Raw genomic sequence first — 17,755 nt, 5'->3', positions numbered from 1 at the left:
TCATGTTCTGTTCCACCATTTACAGCAAGCTGCTTATGAGAAGTATTTCTTACCTAGAACAATCTCTGGGGAGGACCTGGCCTTTCTAGTGAACAGTGAGAACAGATTCCTTTAGCAAGGAGTTCCTCGTGCAGGAAAGACTAATACAACGTTCAGTACAAAGCATGGAGATGCTGATACTGGCACAGGGCAATAACTATGATAATTACACAAATTATTAATGCCTCGCCATAAAAGGAGTTCAGTAGTACTGTTTTGTTGAAAAAGACAAGTATTATAACCGTGCTTATTAATATAGTTACAGTGTATATGTTTGGATAATGCCTTAAAAAGATCTTCCATTGAAGCTCATCCTCCCCTAAAAACATCCACACCTAACACTTAAGACTCTGTCCCAAAACCCATGCTTATGTACTGAAATATAAGTGGCTCGATTTTAAAGGTACCAAGCAAAGTCAGCTCCTGTTGACAGGAAGGGGATCTGCGGGTTCTCACTCTTTCTGTCAACTAGGTCATTTCTACTAAGGCGCCTAGGTAAGATTTGAAGACCCTTACCAGGAGGAGTCAGCACTGGGAATCCTGGATGAGCAGCCCCTGGAAGAAGTGGGATTCACAGCACCAGGTGGTTGTGTAGGCTGGACAAAGTACAGAACACACAGAGCGCACAGTGAGTGACAGGAAAGAGGAGTGAGGATATGAAGTGTCAAAACACTGAGAATCATGTACATATACAGATATGTTTCAGCTTGCATGGAACGAGAATTTTATAACTTCAACATAAGTAAACTCGGGCTTTGTTTTAAATTAGCACCTGCTCCTAGATCCTGCATATTGCCCAGATTAAAAAAAAAAAACAACAACAAAACTGACTCAGTCTAGATCACAGGAAGCAAAGCTGTTACTGAAGCAAGCTATCTGTACTCAATAGGCAGAGGTGGGGAAGATAGAGCCTGGACAGGAGTTTAGACAACAGGTACAACAGACAAAATACAAAAAAATAAAAAAGTTATTTTGCTACATACTGGAAAGGTTCTGTCTCCTAGACCAGAAAAAGGTCTCCCCTACACTGATACATACTTCCTTCTAGAAAAAAAGGAAAGCTTCTTCCTAGCCTTTCCCAGTTCTGCTGATAGGCTGCCATAAGCATCCATCCATCTCTGCAACCCCAGCACACACACATTCTATCTGGGGCCAGACTTCAGTGACAATAAATTCAGCAGGTTACACACCACCCTGCTCTCAGCACAAACTTTCTGACCATACTTGTGGCTAACATTGCTATGGTGGTGATGAGCCCTCTACTGCTTTTTAGCAGAGACTTATAACAACAGCTTGTGCCATAAGACTCTAACTTGCTAAATGAAGGTAGAGGCTTCCATAACACGCCATCAGCAAAACACCAGGATGTTCAAAATCACACACATGTCTGAAATATACTATAAAATGTACAGAGAAGCTGGAAGATGTTTCCAGTCAACAAAGCGCTGGTTTCAATTAGTGCCCCTGCAGAGATGATTGCCCACTCACAATCCAGGAGCAGCATGTTGTAAATGGATAAAGACAGCTGCTGCTCCCAGACAGGAGTTGTCAAGGGACTCCTGCAAAGAGCAGTGGTCGCACAGTGTCACAGCCTTTTGTCCTTGCTGACAGTTGACCCAAACTTCATTGAGAAACTGCTTTGTAACATTACAAGAAACTTCTTCATAGGCCTACTCATGCAGCCTTCCAGCCCTTTAAAAGCTCAGCCAGCTGTTGAGAGATGTTAGGCAATTCCAAAGGATCTGTTTGCATTACTGTTTTCTTTCTAAGGGTCACTGTCCAAACGAATAAACCTGAGTGGAGCTTGAGGGTTCAAAAGGTTGATAAGCCAGCCTGTCACGCTGCAATTTGACTTGAAATGATCAAAAGTATATAACAAAGCATCTGGATTCTGCAAGTTGAAGTGTTGCTCTGCTCCTGTGCAGAGGTCTAAGGCTCTTGTCTTTAATGTCACTTGTATTTAATGAACTTGCTGGTAAGACTGTGAGTGAATCACTGTGTGCTACATGCACCCAAGGACTCCCACCATGTTGCGTGTAGAATTTAAAAGCCTTTTAGAAGGGGTTTGGCAGAAATGAGCACTTCTAGGAAGTGAAGAAAAAAAAGTAATTCAACATTTTGTTAGACCCTGAACCATCTTTGTATTTGATTCTATACTGTGGTGTGTGGAACTGTCGAGTCATGGCCTGAATCACTGGGGAAAGGACCTGGTCAGCCCTGGGAGCGCAGGTGAAGGCAATTCAGCTCTGTGACCAGAAGGGGTGGAGCCTGGCTGCACCTCTCTTAGATCTCATTTAAGGGCTGACTGCCACTAGGGAAGGGTCTCTGGTTGGAGATTCCTCCTGTGTGGAGTTTTCTCTGTTAGCCTTGATCTTTTGTGACAGGTGAGCGCCTTTAGTTTTTCTTTGTAACACCTTTCCATTCTCACTAATTGCTTTGTTTTTACACTTCCTGTATTGCCATATCCACCGCGTTGATCTTTCCAATTGTAGCATGTGGTAACCCAGAGAATTTTTTCTCAGCTGCACTGGGAGGCTTTTCATCCTTTTGAGGCTTCTTGATTTCTCAGATTGTATTTCTTCCAGTACCTGATTCCCGTGGCTTAAATTTTGAGAACAGAGTAAAGAATCTTTGAGCAAGTGGAATAGAAATCTGCTGTAGATGGATTGGTCAGCCAGCTGACTGAGACTGGGAGTATTAGGATTTAGAGGAAAGTAAAGATACTGTGTAATTCATGTTGATTGAATGCACCTGGATTTACTGCAGCACTTAAACCTTCGTTCTTAAGTTTGTATCCCATACCCTTGAAGTTCACTAACTTTAATTTCCACCTCCTTCCTGTTCTGGTTAAATTACTACTTGGAAGGGCAAATTCCTCTTAAGCCTGTAGTAGTATGGCTATTAAGCTGGATGAATTTAACTGTTGTGCAAGCACGCACCTTCTGCGTCAAATACTAAGGCCACTGTAATTTGGTGTGCTGTATGATAAGGTATCAGGCTTCCTGATGAGAGCTGGGGGCTACAAAACTGAGAAGAAGGGACTTTCCTTTGCAAAAGGTGAGGGAACCTGTCTTAACTACTGGGTAGGTACCTCAACTAGTGTCTGCTCAAACACAGTACATAAATCCTGAAACAGTAACTTCTCATTTATTTCTGACTTCTGAAAACCTTATTGGATGCTTTTCGAATGCTACTGCATTGCAGAGAATGATTACTCAGGCTGCCAATGGGATACTTCCATCCTTCACTCACTGTGGGCTTATGTCCAAGTCACAGACTACGTCACCATCTTCGGGATCTAGCATCTCTGGGCCATTCAACACTTAGCAATGCTGACGAAAGCCAGACAGAAGGCTGGGAACTAGTGCTCTCAAGGGAAAAAATGTCCTTGTGTTGTTAAGCTTTCTCAGTGCTGGGGCACGCTACATTTCATAATTAATCCTGACACAGACCCTCGTACTCAAAATGTATCTAAATAAAGCCCTATAATAAATCAGGATTTATTATTCTAATCTCATTTAGGTCATACAGTGGCGTACAACAGTACAAATGTGGGGTTCTAATCCTTAAGGCATCCAACACTTCGACTGGCTTCCAATGAAATAATGCCTATGCACCAAGTGCAGGACCTCACCCTTACATACTAATCAGAGTAATTAAAGTAGCTCTAAAGCAAGAAATATGTGGTTTGATAACTTCATTTGGTACTAGACCAGAGAAACAAACTTCTAGGAGAATTAAACATGTTATTCAACTAGTGGAAACTAGAAAGGGACAGATTCTATTATAGATGCATTGGAACTTTCAAGCCTTTGTTCTATGTTGGACTTTAGCCTCTATTAGCTGATTATAAACTTATTTTGGTCCCTTCTGCAGAATTCCCCATTGCACAACATGCAATAAGAGCAAACTCAATCTCATAGATGAATTCTTCATTCCATATCAGTAAGAAGTCTTAAACTCTGAAATTTCTGTCTGTGCTGTATGTTCCTTGCAGATTAACAGAAATCTCAACATTCTGTAGATGTAAGACTAAAAAGCCCTGAAAAAGATTTCTTCCTTTTCACTGTTTAAATAGTTCTTCTAGCCTTCGGTTTCCTGAGTGCTTCTGTAACTCAGAGGCATTAAATCCTCAACAGCTGAAGTAGTATATACATCCTCCCCTCTGCTAGCCTTCAGCACTTCCTCTGCTTTAGGGTTTATCCATTCTTTGCAATCTCCCCTCCCCCCAATAGGAAAGACACCTAAAAGAGGAACTACAGAAACTAGGTACTTCTCTGCAGTGGGAATTCCCTTAGGTATTTCAGTTAGCTGGGTATGAGGTGACTAGAAAAGAGAGGACAGATAGAGCAGTGCTAAGGATTGCTTACTCTTCTGTCTGGCATTTCCTATAACCTACAACACGTCCTGGCAGAGAACATCTTCTCTTCATAAAAGCCTTTAAAAAAGAAAAGCCTATATAAGCAAGGATGATTTTTTTTAGTTACAACCAACAAAGAAAATCTATTTATTTTCTTCGCTTGGTTTCTAATAATTAGACAATATGAAGCATCTGTTTCCCAGTTAACAAAGTCCCACATGTTAGAAATTATCTGTTTCAGCCTGGATTATTTGCCAGTTCAGACAGCTGGATATCAACTCTGGAAGAAAAGGACCTGAATCTTGCTCACTGCTTCTACAATTATTGCCTAAAGGGTTTTGTATTCTTTTAACCTCAGTATCCTAAAGCTGCTCTAAGGAGTGCTAACAGCCAGGTGAGCTCAGAGAGCTGTGCAATGCTAGGGAGCAGCCTCATGTTTCCTCTGCCTTTGCAGGCTGTTTTTGACAAGGGAGCCCTCTGGATTGGCACTGGAGAAACTTTTCAGCAGTAGAATTGCCCTTGGAATAGTCATCAAGACACTTTTTTTGTTGTTGGTGGTGAGAGGCCTACAGAACTTCAGCATGGCCATTCTGGGATTTAAAAAAAAAAAAAAAAAAAAAGGGAGGGGTGGGGGGCAGAAAATGGTAACCAGATTGGCTGGCAGCAGATGATGGAGCCTGGAATTTCAATGTGCTGTAGCTCTGCAGAGGGTAGAGAACTGTTGAACTATTGGTCAAACCTATTGCTCAGGAGTGAGTTTCTGCAGGATGAGGCTTCTTTGTTTACTAACGAATCTGTACATAAGGCATCTGTAAGGAGCTGAGAAACATGCAACTCCAGGACTGAAACCAGGGAGCAAACTGCAGTTCACAGCTGCTGTGCGTTCAGCATCTAACAAAGATTCGGCCGACAGCACCCTCCTCGCTTCACGTGCATGCATCCTCTGAATGCAGTATCGCACGCTGATAGGTACGTGCTTGTGCTGTTGCCCTCCTGCTGCCGGCTGACTTGCAGGGCCCGCTGCCATTCACTCTTCCATGACGTTCATGCAGGAAACCTCTCCCTCCAGCAGCGCCCCAAAATGTCGACGCCAGCTCAGCGGGCCGCCAGCGCTGCGGCACCACAGCGCCCCCTAGCGACGGAGGACCGGGCTGTGTCTGACGAGGACGCACCCGGGGAGCGTAACGCGGCCCCGAGGGCAGCTGGTGCCGTTAGGGTTATCCACGTGTACGGGCAACGTCTGGGGTTGAGTAGGAGCCCTGGGCCCAGAGAAGCAGTGGGCTTGCTTCTGCTCGTCGCCTCAGAAGGAGTGACTAGAGTGAGACAGGTCACAGCTTCTTTTTCCTCCCTCCGTCTCAGTGTGTCCTAACAACATCTGTTTGGTTTTGTTTGGCTTTCTTTTTTCGTACTGACTTTGGAGATGCCTGCTTTCTCCATAAAGCTCCCCTGGAAGAGATGCAGAAGCAGTTGCAGGCTTCTGCCTCGAGTTGTGTGCAGGCAGGTGGGTTCCTGTCCCAACTAGCAGCCCTTCCAAGCCGGTTCTGTTGCAAAGCAGTCACCAGGATTGCCCCCCATTCTTTGCTCTGTGCACCTCTACAGCAATTAATTTGTTCACTGGTTTTGACTAGGTGGCAGAAATTGAACTCTGCCCTGAAATCATCAAAATATATGACAAATAAAGTTGATGGGAGCAGGTTTAACAAAGTGTTGCTTTTGTTGGGGGAAGAGTGCCAAGAATATATCGTGTTTCCAAATAGAGCTAATGCTGCTCCTAACAAAGTAAAAGAAAAGAGGATTGCTCCTTGCTCAATGACTGTGCATGCTATTTATGTTTGTTTATACCGTGACAGAACTTTGAATGCATTAGACTTGAGATGGCCCAGCTGGAAAATTTGGCTAGTGGGTGGATCAGAGCAGGGAACTGTAGAAGCATGGAAAAAAAAAAAATACCCAACAGAAATGGAATACTGAAAGAAAGAGAAAAGGGGAGTTTGAAGAAGAAGAGCCTCAGATGTTATTGCAGGAACTACATTAAAGAAAATTTCTGCTTGAAGAAAGGAAGTCCCATGAAGATCTCTAAGCTTTGGGGAGCTGTCTGTATAATTCTCATTAGTTGTTTGAAGATTCCAACATACCAAAACCTTTGCATTTTTTTGCTTCTTTTCATAAACCTGTATTCATACGTTTGCTATATTAATTATGCATCTTTACAAAGTAATAATAATTTTACTAAGTTAACTTCTTAAAACTTAGGGGTTGGTGGAATTAAGGTTGTCAATGGAAGCTTGCATCGAACCCCTTGGCAAGTGCTTTTCAGTGTTACCTTCAGCACCTCTTTGCCCGCAGGATCCTTGCTTCATTCAGCAATGAGAGCAGGGAGTACCGCAAGTGTTCTGGGAGGAACCAGGCTGTTGGGAAGTGATATGGTTGTTAGTAGGGTACGAGATATAAGAGAAGAGTAGGTTGGAAAAATAGGGATTTGTATAAGAGCATCTGAGGTCTTTGTGACTAAAGGATTTGGGATTCTCAGCCTGAGCATCATCTGGGGGATTTCAGTATGCAGAGGGTGAGGAGAGCTGAGGAGCTTTGCTGAGAAGAAAGGATAGAAGCAGTCCGGTACTACATGCTGTGAAAGCAGCAGGGCCAGAATGCTTTAACAGCTGGGAAGGAGGGCAAGGAGTAGGTATTTACCCTGGACGTGCTTCTGTCACCTCCAGCTGTGCTGGCTTTAGTTTATTTTGGAGCAAAATCCAGTAATATAATGGCAGATTTCCAATCCTCTTATGGAACAGACAATGTGTCCTAAAAAGACCTCAATCATTTTTGCTGTTAAAACATTTTAAGAGATGTGCTTCTGTATGTAGCTGTGTTTCCTCTGAACTCTGCCATGTGGAGGATGTTTCATTGGAACTGCTGCCTTTTATTTTTCACATCTTGATGGCTCAGATTAAAAAAATAAAGTAAATCTTGAGTAAATATAATATTCATTTGAGTAATGAATGTGAAAACATACACAGTTTCAAAATACCTTAATGCATGAAACCAAGCAGCTGAATTTGAGTCTGATTAATGTGTATGGAATATTCTGAGATGTGTGTCGTCTCATAGTCAGACTGAGAGAAATTCATTAAAGATATCCTCACTGGGGGGGATAACTGACCAAGTTAAAATGTAAGTTACTTTAGTGAGCTACATTTTTAGCTGCTACTTTTTTTTTTCTCCAAACCTGGGCGCATATGGCAGCTTGGGCTGTTCTGTGCCAATACATGACTCTCCTGAAAAATCACAGAGCTTCAAAGTTTTCTGGAGCTTTTTCGTGCTTTTTTTTCCCCCCCCATATCTTCACCTGTCTTTTTTTATTGTATATGTCCATGTGAGTAAAGATTTTCTATAGCTGTACAAAATGAGTTTTTAATAATTTTCAGCAATTTAGGCTGATTTTCAAAGAAGAAACAAGATGGTGTGTGCTGGATGTGGCTAAGCACAGCGAGTTGCTGTTTACTTTTGGGTCAAATGAAAGAACACTAAAGTTAACTCTTAAGCCTGTCTTCCTTATGCACAGCAAGGAGAGCAGTTGCTTAGGTTGTCTTATTTTTATTGGAATTTTATGTATATGAAATGGCCTGAAATCCCGAGGAAGGAAAAATGATGATGATGAGGAAAAGTTAAATAGGTTATTGCAAGCTTCTAAATAAAGTTGTTACTCTAAGTGCTATTTAGCATTCGACTTTTTGGGGAATGTACCCTCTTCATGTATGGATCAGAGTTGATACTACTTAATAACTCTCTAGCTCTGTGCTTGTTCTGTGCTTGACCGATCACATCGCTGCTCTTGCTTTTGACAAAACCCACGTCTGTAGCGACTGGAGGCAGCTGCAGACCACGCACAGAGGGACTGCTCGATCGGTGTGCTGAGTAAAAAGCTCTCTTTCTGTAAAAGTAATAGAACAGGTCTAGCAGCGGCTCCCACCGGCTCGTTTGCTGCATTTACGGCAGAGACCAGAGGAGGGTGCTGCTGCTACTTCCTTGTCCCCGTTGCGGCAGCAAAAAGTTGGTAGGAATCGGTCGTTTGTCTGACTTTCTGTGTGTAAGGCTTGGAAACATCAGCCCCTGGACTCGATCTGTTAATTGTTTGTATTTGTCTGGGCTGTTTCTGTGCTCAAGTATATCTGCAGAGCTGCTGAATGGAGGTTTACCTCTTATAGCATAAACTTGGCTGCATGGATGCATCCTTTGTGGTGAGATTTGCTTCCTTTGTGCTGATTGTAGCTGCTTGGCTGTTCTCAAGCAATCCTATGCCAACTCAGAAAAGTCACTTTTTAGAAGTTTCAAGATATGCAGTATTAAGTTTCTCCTACTGTAGCTCATGCATATTGAAGAGCATTTGCTTGGAGCCTTAATGGTTGACTTCACAGTTGTGGGTCCTCTGATGGGAAAATCATCTGGAGCCCTCAGTGTCTGCTTCATTATATCTTTGATTGGAGAGAAATGCAGTTTGAGTTCCTGCAGTGCTGAGTGCTGTTTAACATTCACTGAGTGGATTCTGAAGACAGAAAAAAAGTTAATGAAACTACATGAAGCAGAAGTCAGTCTCAGCAAGAAGTAACTCTTAAGTACTCAGCTTAAGCCTCCTATGTGCTTTGTCTTTTTTTTGGCTCTAACTTGACCCAGTTTTTGCTCTTTGAATGGCACCAGTGCCTTTCTTGTGTCTAAGGAATCAGGGACACCTGCCCTTTTCTTTCCTCAAACCCTTGTCCTTGTACCTGGCTGGCAGCATTTCTCCCTTCATGGCCAAAGGTGCTCATTTTGATAATTCACTCTCCTTGCTGAAGATAAGTGAGATATTCAGAGAAGAGATATGTTAGTGGTTGGCTGGGTGGCTTGTTTTTTATTGGGGGAAAAGGGGGGGGGAGGAGGAAGGAGGGAGATGTTTCATGCAGGGTTCAAAGATCAGCAAAACACTGGGAGTTTTTGAGTAGCTCTGGGAATTTGTGCAGACTTGAGTGGCCCACATTTTTCTTCTGCTTGCTGTTGTTGTGTGATCAGCCCTCTTAGAGTGAATAGAGTAATTTGCATGCACAGATTCTGGCAATGTCAGGGTTTGGTTTTGGATCCTCTGACTTACATGGTGAAGGTCCTCTTTCCCACCATCCTAGTCCATCCTCATTTGACCCTTCTTCAAAATCCTCTCTTTTCCCACCCTGATTCATTCCTTCTCCATTGAAAAAAGGCGTCCTTAATGTCAGGAGTGACAGGCTTCCTCTTCCCAGCTCCACCACACTAGCAGCTGCTCATTGCATCTGGCTCTGGTGCTGGGACAGTAACCCAGTAAGTGCTCAGCCACCCTGCTGAGGCAATGCATGTGAGATCTGGGGCTGCTGCTACCAGAGGGGAAAAGCACCTTTAGCAAAGATGAACTCTTTGGAAATGGCAGAGGTCTTGGTGATCTGATGGGGATTTCTGCTGAAGTCAGAAACTGAGAGAATGCTACGCTGCAGGAAATGTTCAAAACCTTTAGAAAATGGAACAAAAAAGGTAGTGGCAGTGAAATAATAAGAGTAGTGTACTTTTACATTCTTCTGTGAGTGTAACACGTAAGAGAGATAAATACAAGGACTGAGGTTGCAAACGTTCAGGCAGGAGTGATCCCAGGCTTTTGAGAACACTCAGATAAAATGTGCAGGGCATGCTGGTGGGTATGTGAAAGTGAGTGTCAGCAAACAAGAACATGAAGTTGGACTTGCTTATAATTGGCCATGTGAAATGTTCTTGATGTCAAGGTGCTATTTGGGAGAGAATCGTTCCAAGCAGAAGCTTCTCTCTAATGCTTCTGTATTTGTGCTCTGTTGTCTTTGGACAGCTGGGTGTTTGAGAAATACTGTGCTGATGGAGGGGAGATGTGCTGCTGCTGTTGTGTGAAGTCAGCCTGTTTGTTTTACTACACTCTGAAACATATTTCCTGTCTTCAAAGTTATGGCACAATTTGTAATGATCAGAAACAGCTTGTAGATATTTAAGACCAGCTTTTTAATTCTGCCTCACAAAACGGGAGCTGCTGCAAATGTTCTGTCTTTCTGTGCTTACTGAATTGTAATTTATGATATGCCCCTCTCATCAGGCTGTCAGCTAGCAACACAGTTACATATTCACCTTAAAAAAAAAAAAAAAAAAAAAAGCTGTCTCTATATTCTACTTGTGATTTATTTGCTCACGCAGTCTGCTATGCAGTAGCTCCCTAAATATGTTAAACTGGTGAGCTCTCCTGAGGTTGCTGGGTTTTGGATCCCTGCAGAGAGAGTTATTGGTTGAAAGTAGCATTTGCCTTGGGAAGAAACACGATCTGCTTTGCCTCTGAAAGCTGCTTCTGGTGTCAGGAAACCTCTGCTGAGTTTCCTGTCTGTCTTCTGGCTTGCCAGGTGGACCAGCTGTGTTCCTTTGGCGCTTTCATTTTTCTATTTGTGGAGTAATACTGTTCCTTAGGTCAAAGGGAGAGGTTCTTAGACTTGACACAGTAATCATGATAAGTGCTTTCACTATAAAACTGTGATTGCTGTATGAAAATCTGCTTTGAATTGAGCTCTGCTGCAGGGAATAAGCTGCAGCAAACACTGACGTTTTTGGATGAGGAAAAGTCCAGTGCCACATACTTCAATGACTGAATTGTACTTACTAACATGGAAGAAGCAGAGGGCAGTAGATTTCCCTCAGGAAGAGCACAATGTATTTGTTTGTTCAAAGGCTGTGGCTCTTTCTTTAGGACTTAGATTCTCTGCTCAGAGGATAAAAACATAAGTACCAGTATCCACAAAAACCAGTCTTTTTATAAATTAAAACATATCTCATAGAACATACTTTTTCCCACCACAACGTTTGTTTTATTAATAATGTTTCCAAGTATTTTCAGACTGTTAAAGCTGTGTATGCATGCTGAATATGGGTCTCTACACGGCCATTTCATATAGCACTTAATAGCTTTAAAGATGCGTGGGACTGCTGGATCAGATCGTTGTTTAAAGGGATGAGGGCATTAAATGTATCTTATGCACTTATAAAAGATAATGTATTTAATGAGAAAGCAGAGAATTAAGGACCAGATTTAGATTGTCTTATTTAAAATAATACTTTCCTAAATTGTTCCCTTTATTTTAGTGCCCTTACTCATAAGTAAGAATAACCCATACTGGCAGGACTGGGGTTTGAAAGATTTGTGGTGCTGGAAAACATTCAAACGTTTTTCAGGCAGGAAGTTTAAGAGAATCATAAAAGATTTTGCAATTAAAGGAAGAGGCACATGAGTTTCTCTGAGAAAAAACTCAAGGAATGAGAACTGGTCAATGAGCCATGAAGTGCGTCAGCCCTGGGTTCCCCAAAGGTTTATAAAAGCCTGCTCTGGAAAAAGACTGGGAAGGAAACTGGGAGAGACATCGTGGTATGCAGCAGAAGGCTGCTGGGCGAGAAAGGTAGAAGAGGAGGATGTCATGATTGGTTCAGAGAGCTCATGGGGCATTAAGAATCAGGGAAGACATGGCAGTTTTGTGCTGTAACTAGACGACTGGCGTGTAATGCTTTGCTTTACTTTTGACACCGTGTTCTGAGGAAAAACAACAACAACAAAATATTTTGTTGTGTGTCTTAGAGCTACTGTAACCCAGCAGAGGTCCCAGGCTAAGGGCTGCCTAGTGTGGACACAGCCAGCAAAGTCTAGGGGTTAGCCTAAGCTTTGTTGTGTCCACACTGTTTGGACACAACCAACCCTTACCTGAGGAATCACACCCCATCTTTATTCTAATTGGGAGTATGGGCTGCAAGCACACACTGCTCTCAACAGCCTTTTGCTGAAAGAGCTCTTACTCTTGCTCCTGTCCTGTCACTTCTTCAATGAATAAGTTATCTCATCAACCTTGCAGTTTGCAAATGCTGCCTCTTTTTCTCACAGGCAGTGTGCTTGTTTCTGTGCAGAGTTGCTTAATGCAGATCCTCGTGTTGTTTTTTTTTTTACTGTTCTGTGACAAAGCTAGAGTGCTACATGTTAGGCTAAAGCTCTCAACTATGTTTGGGAAGAAGGGAGTGGGCCACTGTTTACATTAGTCTGCAGTTTCCAAGCGAAGTGAACAGCAGTGTATGTCCTTAGGTCAGGAAGAATAAATAGCTGTAATTCATGGAACTACTCCTATTTTCAGGGGTCTGGACTGTTTCAGGCTTTATATAGTTTATAAAAAGAAAAAAGAAAAAAAAAAAGAGAAGTACTTTTTTCAGCATTATAGGTGAAAGGCATGATATGTTGCAGCTGACTATAGGTATTATATTCAACTGATTTAAAATGTTGTATCTTTACGCACACAAATCAGAATTTCAGATTAAAAATATACAGTAAATTCTTGATATTACTTATGAAGAAGTTGCTTGTAAGTTCAGTATCTAGTGTACAGTCTAGCCAAGCATGGATGAACACTTCTCCATCTGTGTTGGGCTTTCTCACTTCCTCACCTATCTTTACATGTGAAGATCAACTACAATCCAGTGTTGAGACTTAGCACATTTAGCACCTCATTCTTATTAAGGACAAAGTTTTTCTTCCCTCAACCATTCTTGCTCTGTTGTCTGTTTGTTGTTTTTATTTTAATGATTCAAACTGTTGGCTTTTGCTGTACCAAGGCACCATTTATTCTCAGTGAAAATTGGCTTCAGTTTTATTCACAACTGCTCAAGGTAATATGTCCTCCCTGCTGAGGTTTTGCTGCTGTAGGCAATGGATTCCACTGCTAAATAAGTTTCAGAAAGAAGCCCTCTTCCTTCTGAAAGGGATCACCAGGTCATGGTAGAGAAGAATGATTTATATTTAGTTTTTAACTTGTCGTGATTATTTAGACTCACTTGAGAAATCATGTACTCTTATAATAGCTTGGCTGCTAGGAGAAACTGTGCCTGAGTGTCTGACTTTACTAGCACTTCTGAATGTTCATAGAGAAGCTAAGGCTGACCTTCTGTACTAACCATTTGTCAATGAATTTCCAGCCTTTGCCAGCAACAGAGCAGTACTTGGCCTCTCTTTCCTTCTTGCTTGCCATCTAGAAGCTCTGCTGCAGGGAACTCATGCCACTCCTTTTTTTGTGTTCTACATTCAACTGAAATTCATGTTCACTGCAGTGAAAGTAAATGCTCAAGTAAAATACAAGAATATAAAATTTAGCAATGCTAAATTTGTTTGTATGCAAATTTAATCTGAAGTGGTGGCTTAACAAGAAATGCATTAAGTACTATGCCATCACTAGACTACAAGGAGGTGAATTTTCCTTGTGTTCACTGTTTCTGCTCTGAAGCATGCATGGTAAGATCTGTGCAAGATCAGGTTATTATTCCTTTAGTTTCAGAGTAGTCAGGAGATAAAGGATACCTTTTCCGTATCTGCCTTCCTGTCCATTCAAATTGCTTTTCCACATCCCATTCCCATTGTTTAAAAACAATGTTCATATTGTAATCATTTAGTTGCATGTGTAAGAAACTGGTCATACATTTTGTCTTCCTGACTCCTGTGCGTTTTAACAAACTTGAGGTCATTTCTTAGTGTCTATTTGGAGTCTTTTTTCACAAAGCTCACCTTCTAGATAATGACAGAATAGTAAGACTTGGAATAGTTAGTGCTGCGCTCAAAATTTAAATAGAAAGCTAACTAGGTACCTTTCTTCCCTATTCTAACTCTGTTACTACAAAAATTGCTGTGTTTTTCCTGGATTAGAAGCTCCATTCTTCTGTCAATGGGCTTCAGGATACCAGAAGGATATTTTGATAAAATATCAAAAAAGAAGCAATAAAAATGGTCATGTTTTCCATGTGGCTACATGACAGATAGGAGAACAGAGGCTATTTTTATCTACCCGATTTCTTTTATTAATATTTTCTCTATTTCATTTTCCATCTCCTTTTTTCAACATTATAAGCTGAGATGAAGAAAGGTGTTCACACACTTGTGTGAGTGTAACCTCATGGGTAACCCTGGAAATGTGTTCCCTCCAAGCAGATGGCTTAGGAAGGGGCTTGAGAACCAGTATTTCTCCCAAGCTTCTTCCCCCACTGTGCACAGCTACTCATCTGTGACTGCTATGCGTTGCTACTATCCCAGCAGTCTCTCTACTGATCAGGTCACTGGCCAACTGTCACACATCCCCACTGCTGCCCTGCTGCTCTCCAGAACAGGATGTGCATTCCCAAGGAAGATTTGTTGCCCTGCAAGATCTCCCAGTGAGGGAAAATGAAGGCACTTGATGATCTTCTGTACCCTGCGCTGATGTAGAGAGTTGCATTTAATATTGCTCATCGTGTGCATCTCTTCTCGAGCTTCTAACAGAGCTTCAGAATTAGTCTCTTTCTGTTTTGCTGGAAAACATATATACATGTTCTATATATATGTTTATAAAACATATAAACATATATAAAACATATATGTATATATATAAAACATATATATGCACACACACACATATATATATGTATATATATTTATAAATTGCTCCTAAATCTTATCATCCCCACAATGATATAGGCTCATTTAGACTTGCAGAGGGAATCTCATGATCTCCCGCTCCAGTGAACAGCAACTATGAAGTGCCAAGACAGTCATTTAAATTCATGATGCTCAAGTTGGCATCTTCCTGCAAGCCTTGCCTTTGTTTGTGACCTGATTCTTATGACCTTTCCTCTTTAAAAATGTTCCTTTTCAGCAGACCTCAGTCCTATTCTTTCCTGAAATGATCACAAACGGTCGATTCCTTCCAGCTTAGTTCTTAATGGTTACTCTGTCTTTTGATGATCCCTGCACTAGAATCCTTCCTCATCTTTGAACAGCTGATGATCACCATGAGGACCCTGGTCACTGCATTCCTTCTTCCAGTCAAGCTAGCACAGAGGATTCTCTGGCACCCCTTTTCTGTTCACAGATCCTGGGAGGAGGTTGGGGTGGTGTTATCTGCAATCTTCTTTTCCACATCTCCTTACATGTAGGCAGTAGAACCTTTGAAATATGTGTGTGCATAGCTGCGAGCTATTGTAGTGCTACATCAACAGAGAAACTCGATTAAAAATCTATTGGGCTGCCTCATTCCAGGATCAAATACAGAATTATTCATGACAGTATATTTTTAGTTTTTGCAATGAATTAGTCTGGCTATGGTCTATTCAAAGCTTCCTGTCATTCTGCTTCCACTATGCTTGATCTCTGATTCTCCTGAAAATAGATCCTATGGTAAGGAAATGTCTTCTGCTATTTGGTTTCATGCTTTCTTTTAGTTATTTTGATCCCTGCTTATCAGTACTCCCCATAACTCACTGATGCAGTTCCTCCCCCTGTTTTGCAGCACCCTTCAAATACTTGAATGAAAGATACTTCATATCTTTGGGAGAGAGAGATCAAATCTTTTCCCCATTATTGTCCAGCCAAGTGCACATCTCTGTTCTTTAATGATACTCCCTCAGATCCTCTAATCTTTTAAAATATTCCACTTCAAACTGTGTTCAGTAGTGCACCTTCTGTGAGATCTCTGATCTCCCAAGCAATCTCTGGAAAGCTGGTGTTGTCACATCCTTTTAGAAAAGGTCACTTCTGTCTGAGTAACTTGATAAAAGCTGCTCATGTACTGTGCAGGATCTCAGTGGCTGCTCTGAGAGCCACACTGCTTTGTAAACAGCTGCTAGGTCTAATTCGTGAGCCACTGAAAATGCAATATTATTGGCATTTAAGAGCTGTGTTTTGGAAGATTTTGCATGATGGATATTCTGGTGATGCTAAAAAGGACAACTTAAACATAATAGTTTTTAGTCTTGAGAGCTGACAGTTTTCATTACTCATCACTGTGGGAGATGCATACGCAGTAAACTTACTCAACAGAAATGATGCATTCCTCCACTTAACCTAAAAATAGACCAAACAATCTCAATATACTGACTCACAAACAAGGGATTTGCCTTATCATAGCTCTCACTCTGTTTTAAATGCCCAGACAGTTAACTCTGCAGCCTTCAAATCCATTTCAGATTTGCTACAAATCTGTCTTTCCAGTGGTTTTTACCCTCCAAATTCTGGACATTACATTAAGGAACCATATGCATCTGGCAGGAAGACTTCACCCTCAGATTTTCCTTTCTATGCTTTGATGTTCCTCTGGCTCAAGTTAAGTTTTGTATTGAGGAAGAGTGGAGTTGAGGCTCAGTGGAAACTTATATGTTTTGAGAATATATATAGAAGGTACTGGAAGTGTTATAGGGTTTAATTTAGACTTTCTCTTAGCTATGAAGCTGCACTGCACAAGCATGGCTTGCCCTTAACTCCTGGCCCTTAGCCAGGTACCCCCAAATCCACCAGTTACAAATGGACAAGCTGTGAATACACGGAGGGAGGCTGTAGATGAAAGTACAGTGTGAACTGGCTGATGAGGAGAGAAAGGAGGCTTCTCATCATCCCAGAGCATTGGGCAATGTCTCTCGGCAGCTCCTTCATGAAATACAGCCACACACTGTTGCTAATGATGATGAAGAAACATTCTGTGGGAATGTCACAGCATACACTTTTGACAAGATATATTCCTTAAATGCTGCTGTTTTCTAGAGATGTCTTTGCTTGAGAGTTTTGGAAAAATGTATGAAATTCATCCATTTTCTGTTGATTTTGGGTGTTTCTTGAGAGCAGGACCAGACTGTGAAACAGGAGGGCATGGATTTTATTTCAATGCCCCATACCTCTTTTCTGTACAACTCCTGTCATCAGTGAATTTTCACTTACAGAATGGAGACTTTATTTACATTCTGGAGGATGCTGAAAGGAGACTTTATCAGTTCCTACAACACCCTGAAAGGAGGTTGTAGTGAGGTAGTGGTCAGCATCCTATCCCAAGGAATAAGTGATAGAATGAGAGGTAAAGGCCTTGAGTTGCACTGGGGAAGATTTGGATTGGATCTTAGGAAATGTTTTTCCTCAGAATGTGTGGTGAGGGATTGCAACCCTGCTCAGGGAGGTGGTGGAGTCACCATCCATGGAGGTGTTCAGGAAATGTACAGATGTGGCCCTGATGGATGTGATTGGTGGCCCCATTAGTGGGGTGGGTTGATGATTGGACTCGGTGATCTTACTGCTCTCTTCTGACTGTGTTAATGATTCTGTGACTGCTTCGTGAGTTTTATTTTACAATTGGATGCAGCTCTGGCATGGATGAGGTTAATTTACGAAACACTTTTCTGTGCATTTCTTTATTTCCTTCTGATAGTGAGCAGATAGGGTCAAGGTGATTCCAGAAAGTGGTGCGGGGATTCCTAGTTTTGCTTCACATCGAGTTATTAACTTGTTCCGCTTCACTATGTCAGCTGTTC

General features: G+C 41.8%; 1 protein-coding gene across 2 annotated transcripts in view; it reads left to right on the top strand.

Moving 5' to 3' along the window:
- Positions 1 to 1,987: 1,987 nt before the first annotated feature.
- The window catches only part of NID1 (nidogen 1), a 52,983-nt gene continuing 37,215 nt past the window's right edge, over positions 1,988 to 17,755 (top strand). Inside the window, exon 1 of one of the 2 annotated variants that reach the window (XM_052674105.1) lies at positions 1,988 to 2,014. In XM_052674105.1, the coding sequence (XP_052530065.1) occupies positions 2,003 to 2,014 (12 nt within the window). In that variant the 5' untranslated portion in view covers positions 1,988 to 2,002. Of the gene's footprint in view, positions 2,015 to 2,324; positions 2,424 to 17,755 lie in introns of those variants that run through there. The other variant, XM_052674114.1, reaches the window with a different exon arrangement.

The sequence above is a fragment of the Tympanuchus pallidicinctus genome, unplaced genomic scaffold (genome assembly GCF_026119805.1).
Source record: "Tympanuchus pallidicinctus isolate F22 unplaced genomic scaffold, pur_lepc_1.0 scaffold1, whole genome shotgun sequence".
Lineage (NCBI taxonomy): Eukaryota > Metazoa > Chordata > Aves > Galliformes > Phasianidae > Tympanuchus > Tympanuchus pallidicinctus.
This window is presented reverse-complemented; position numbering and strand designations above follow the sequence as displayed.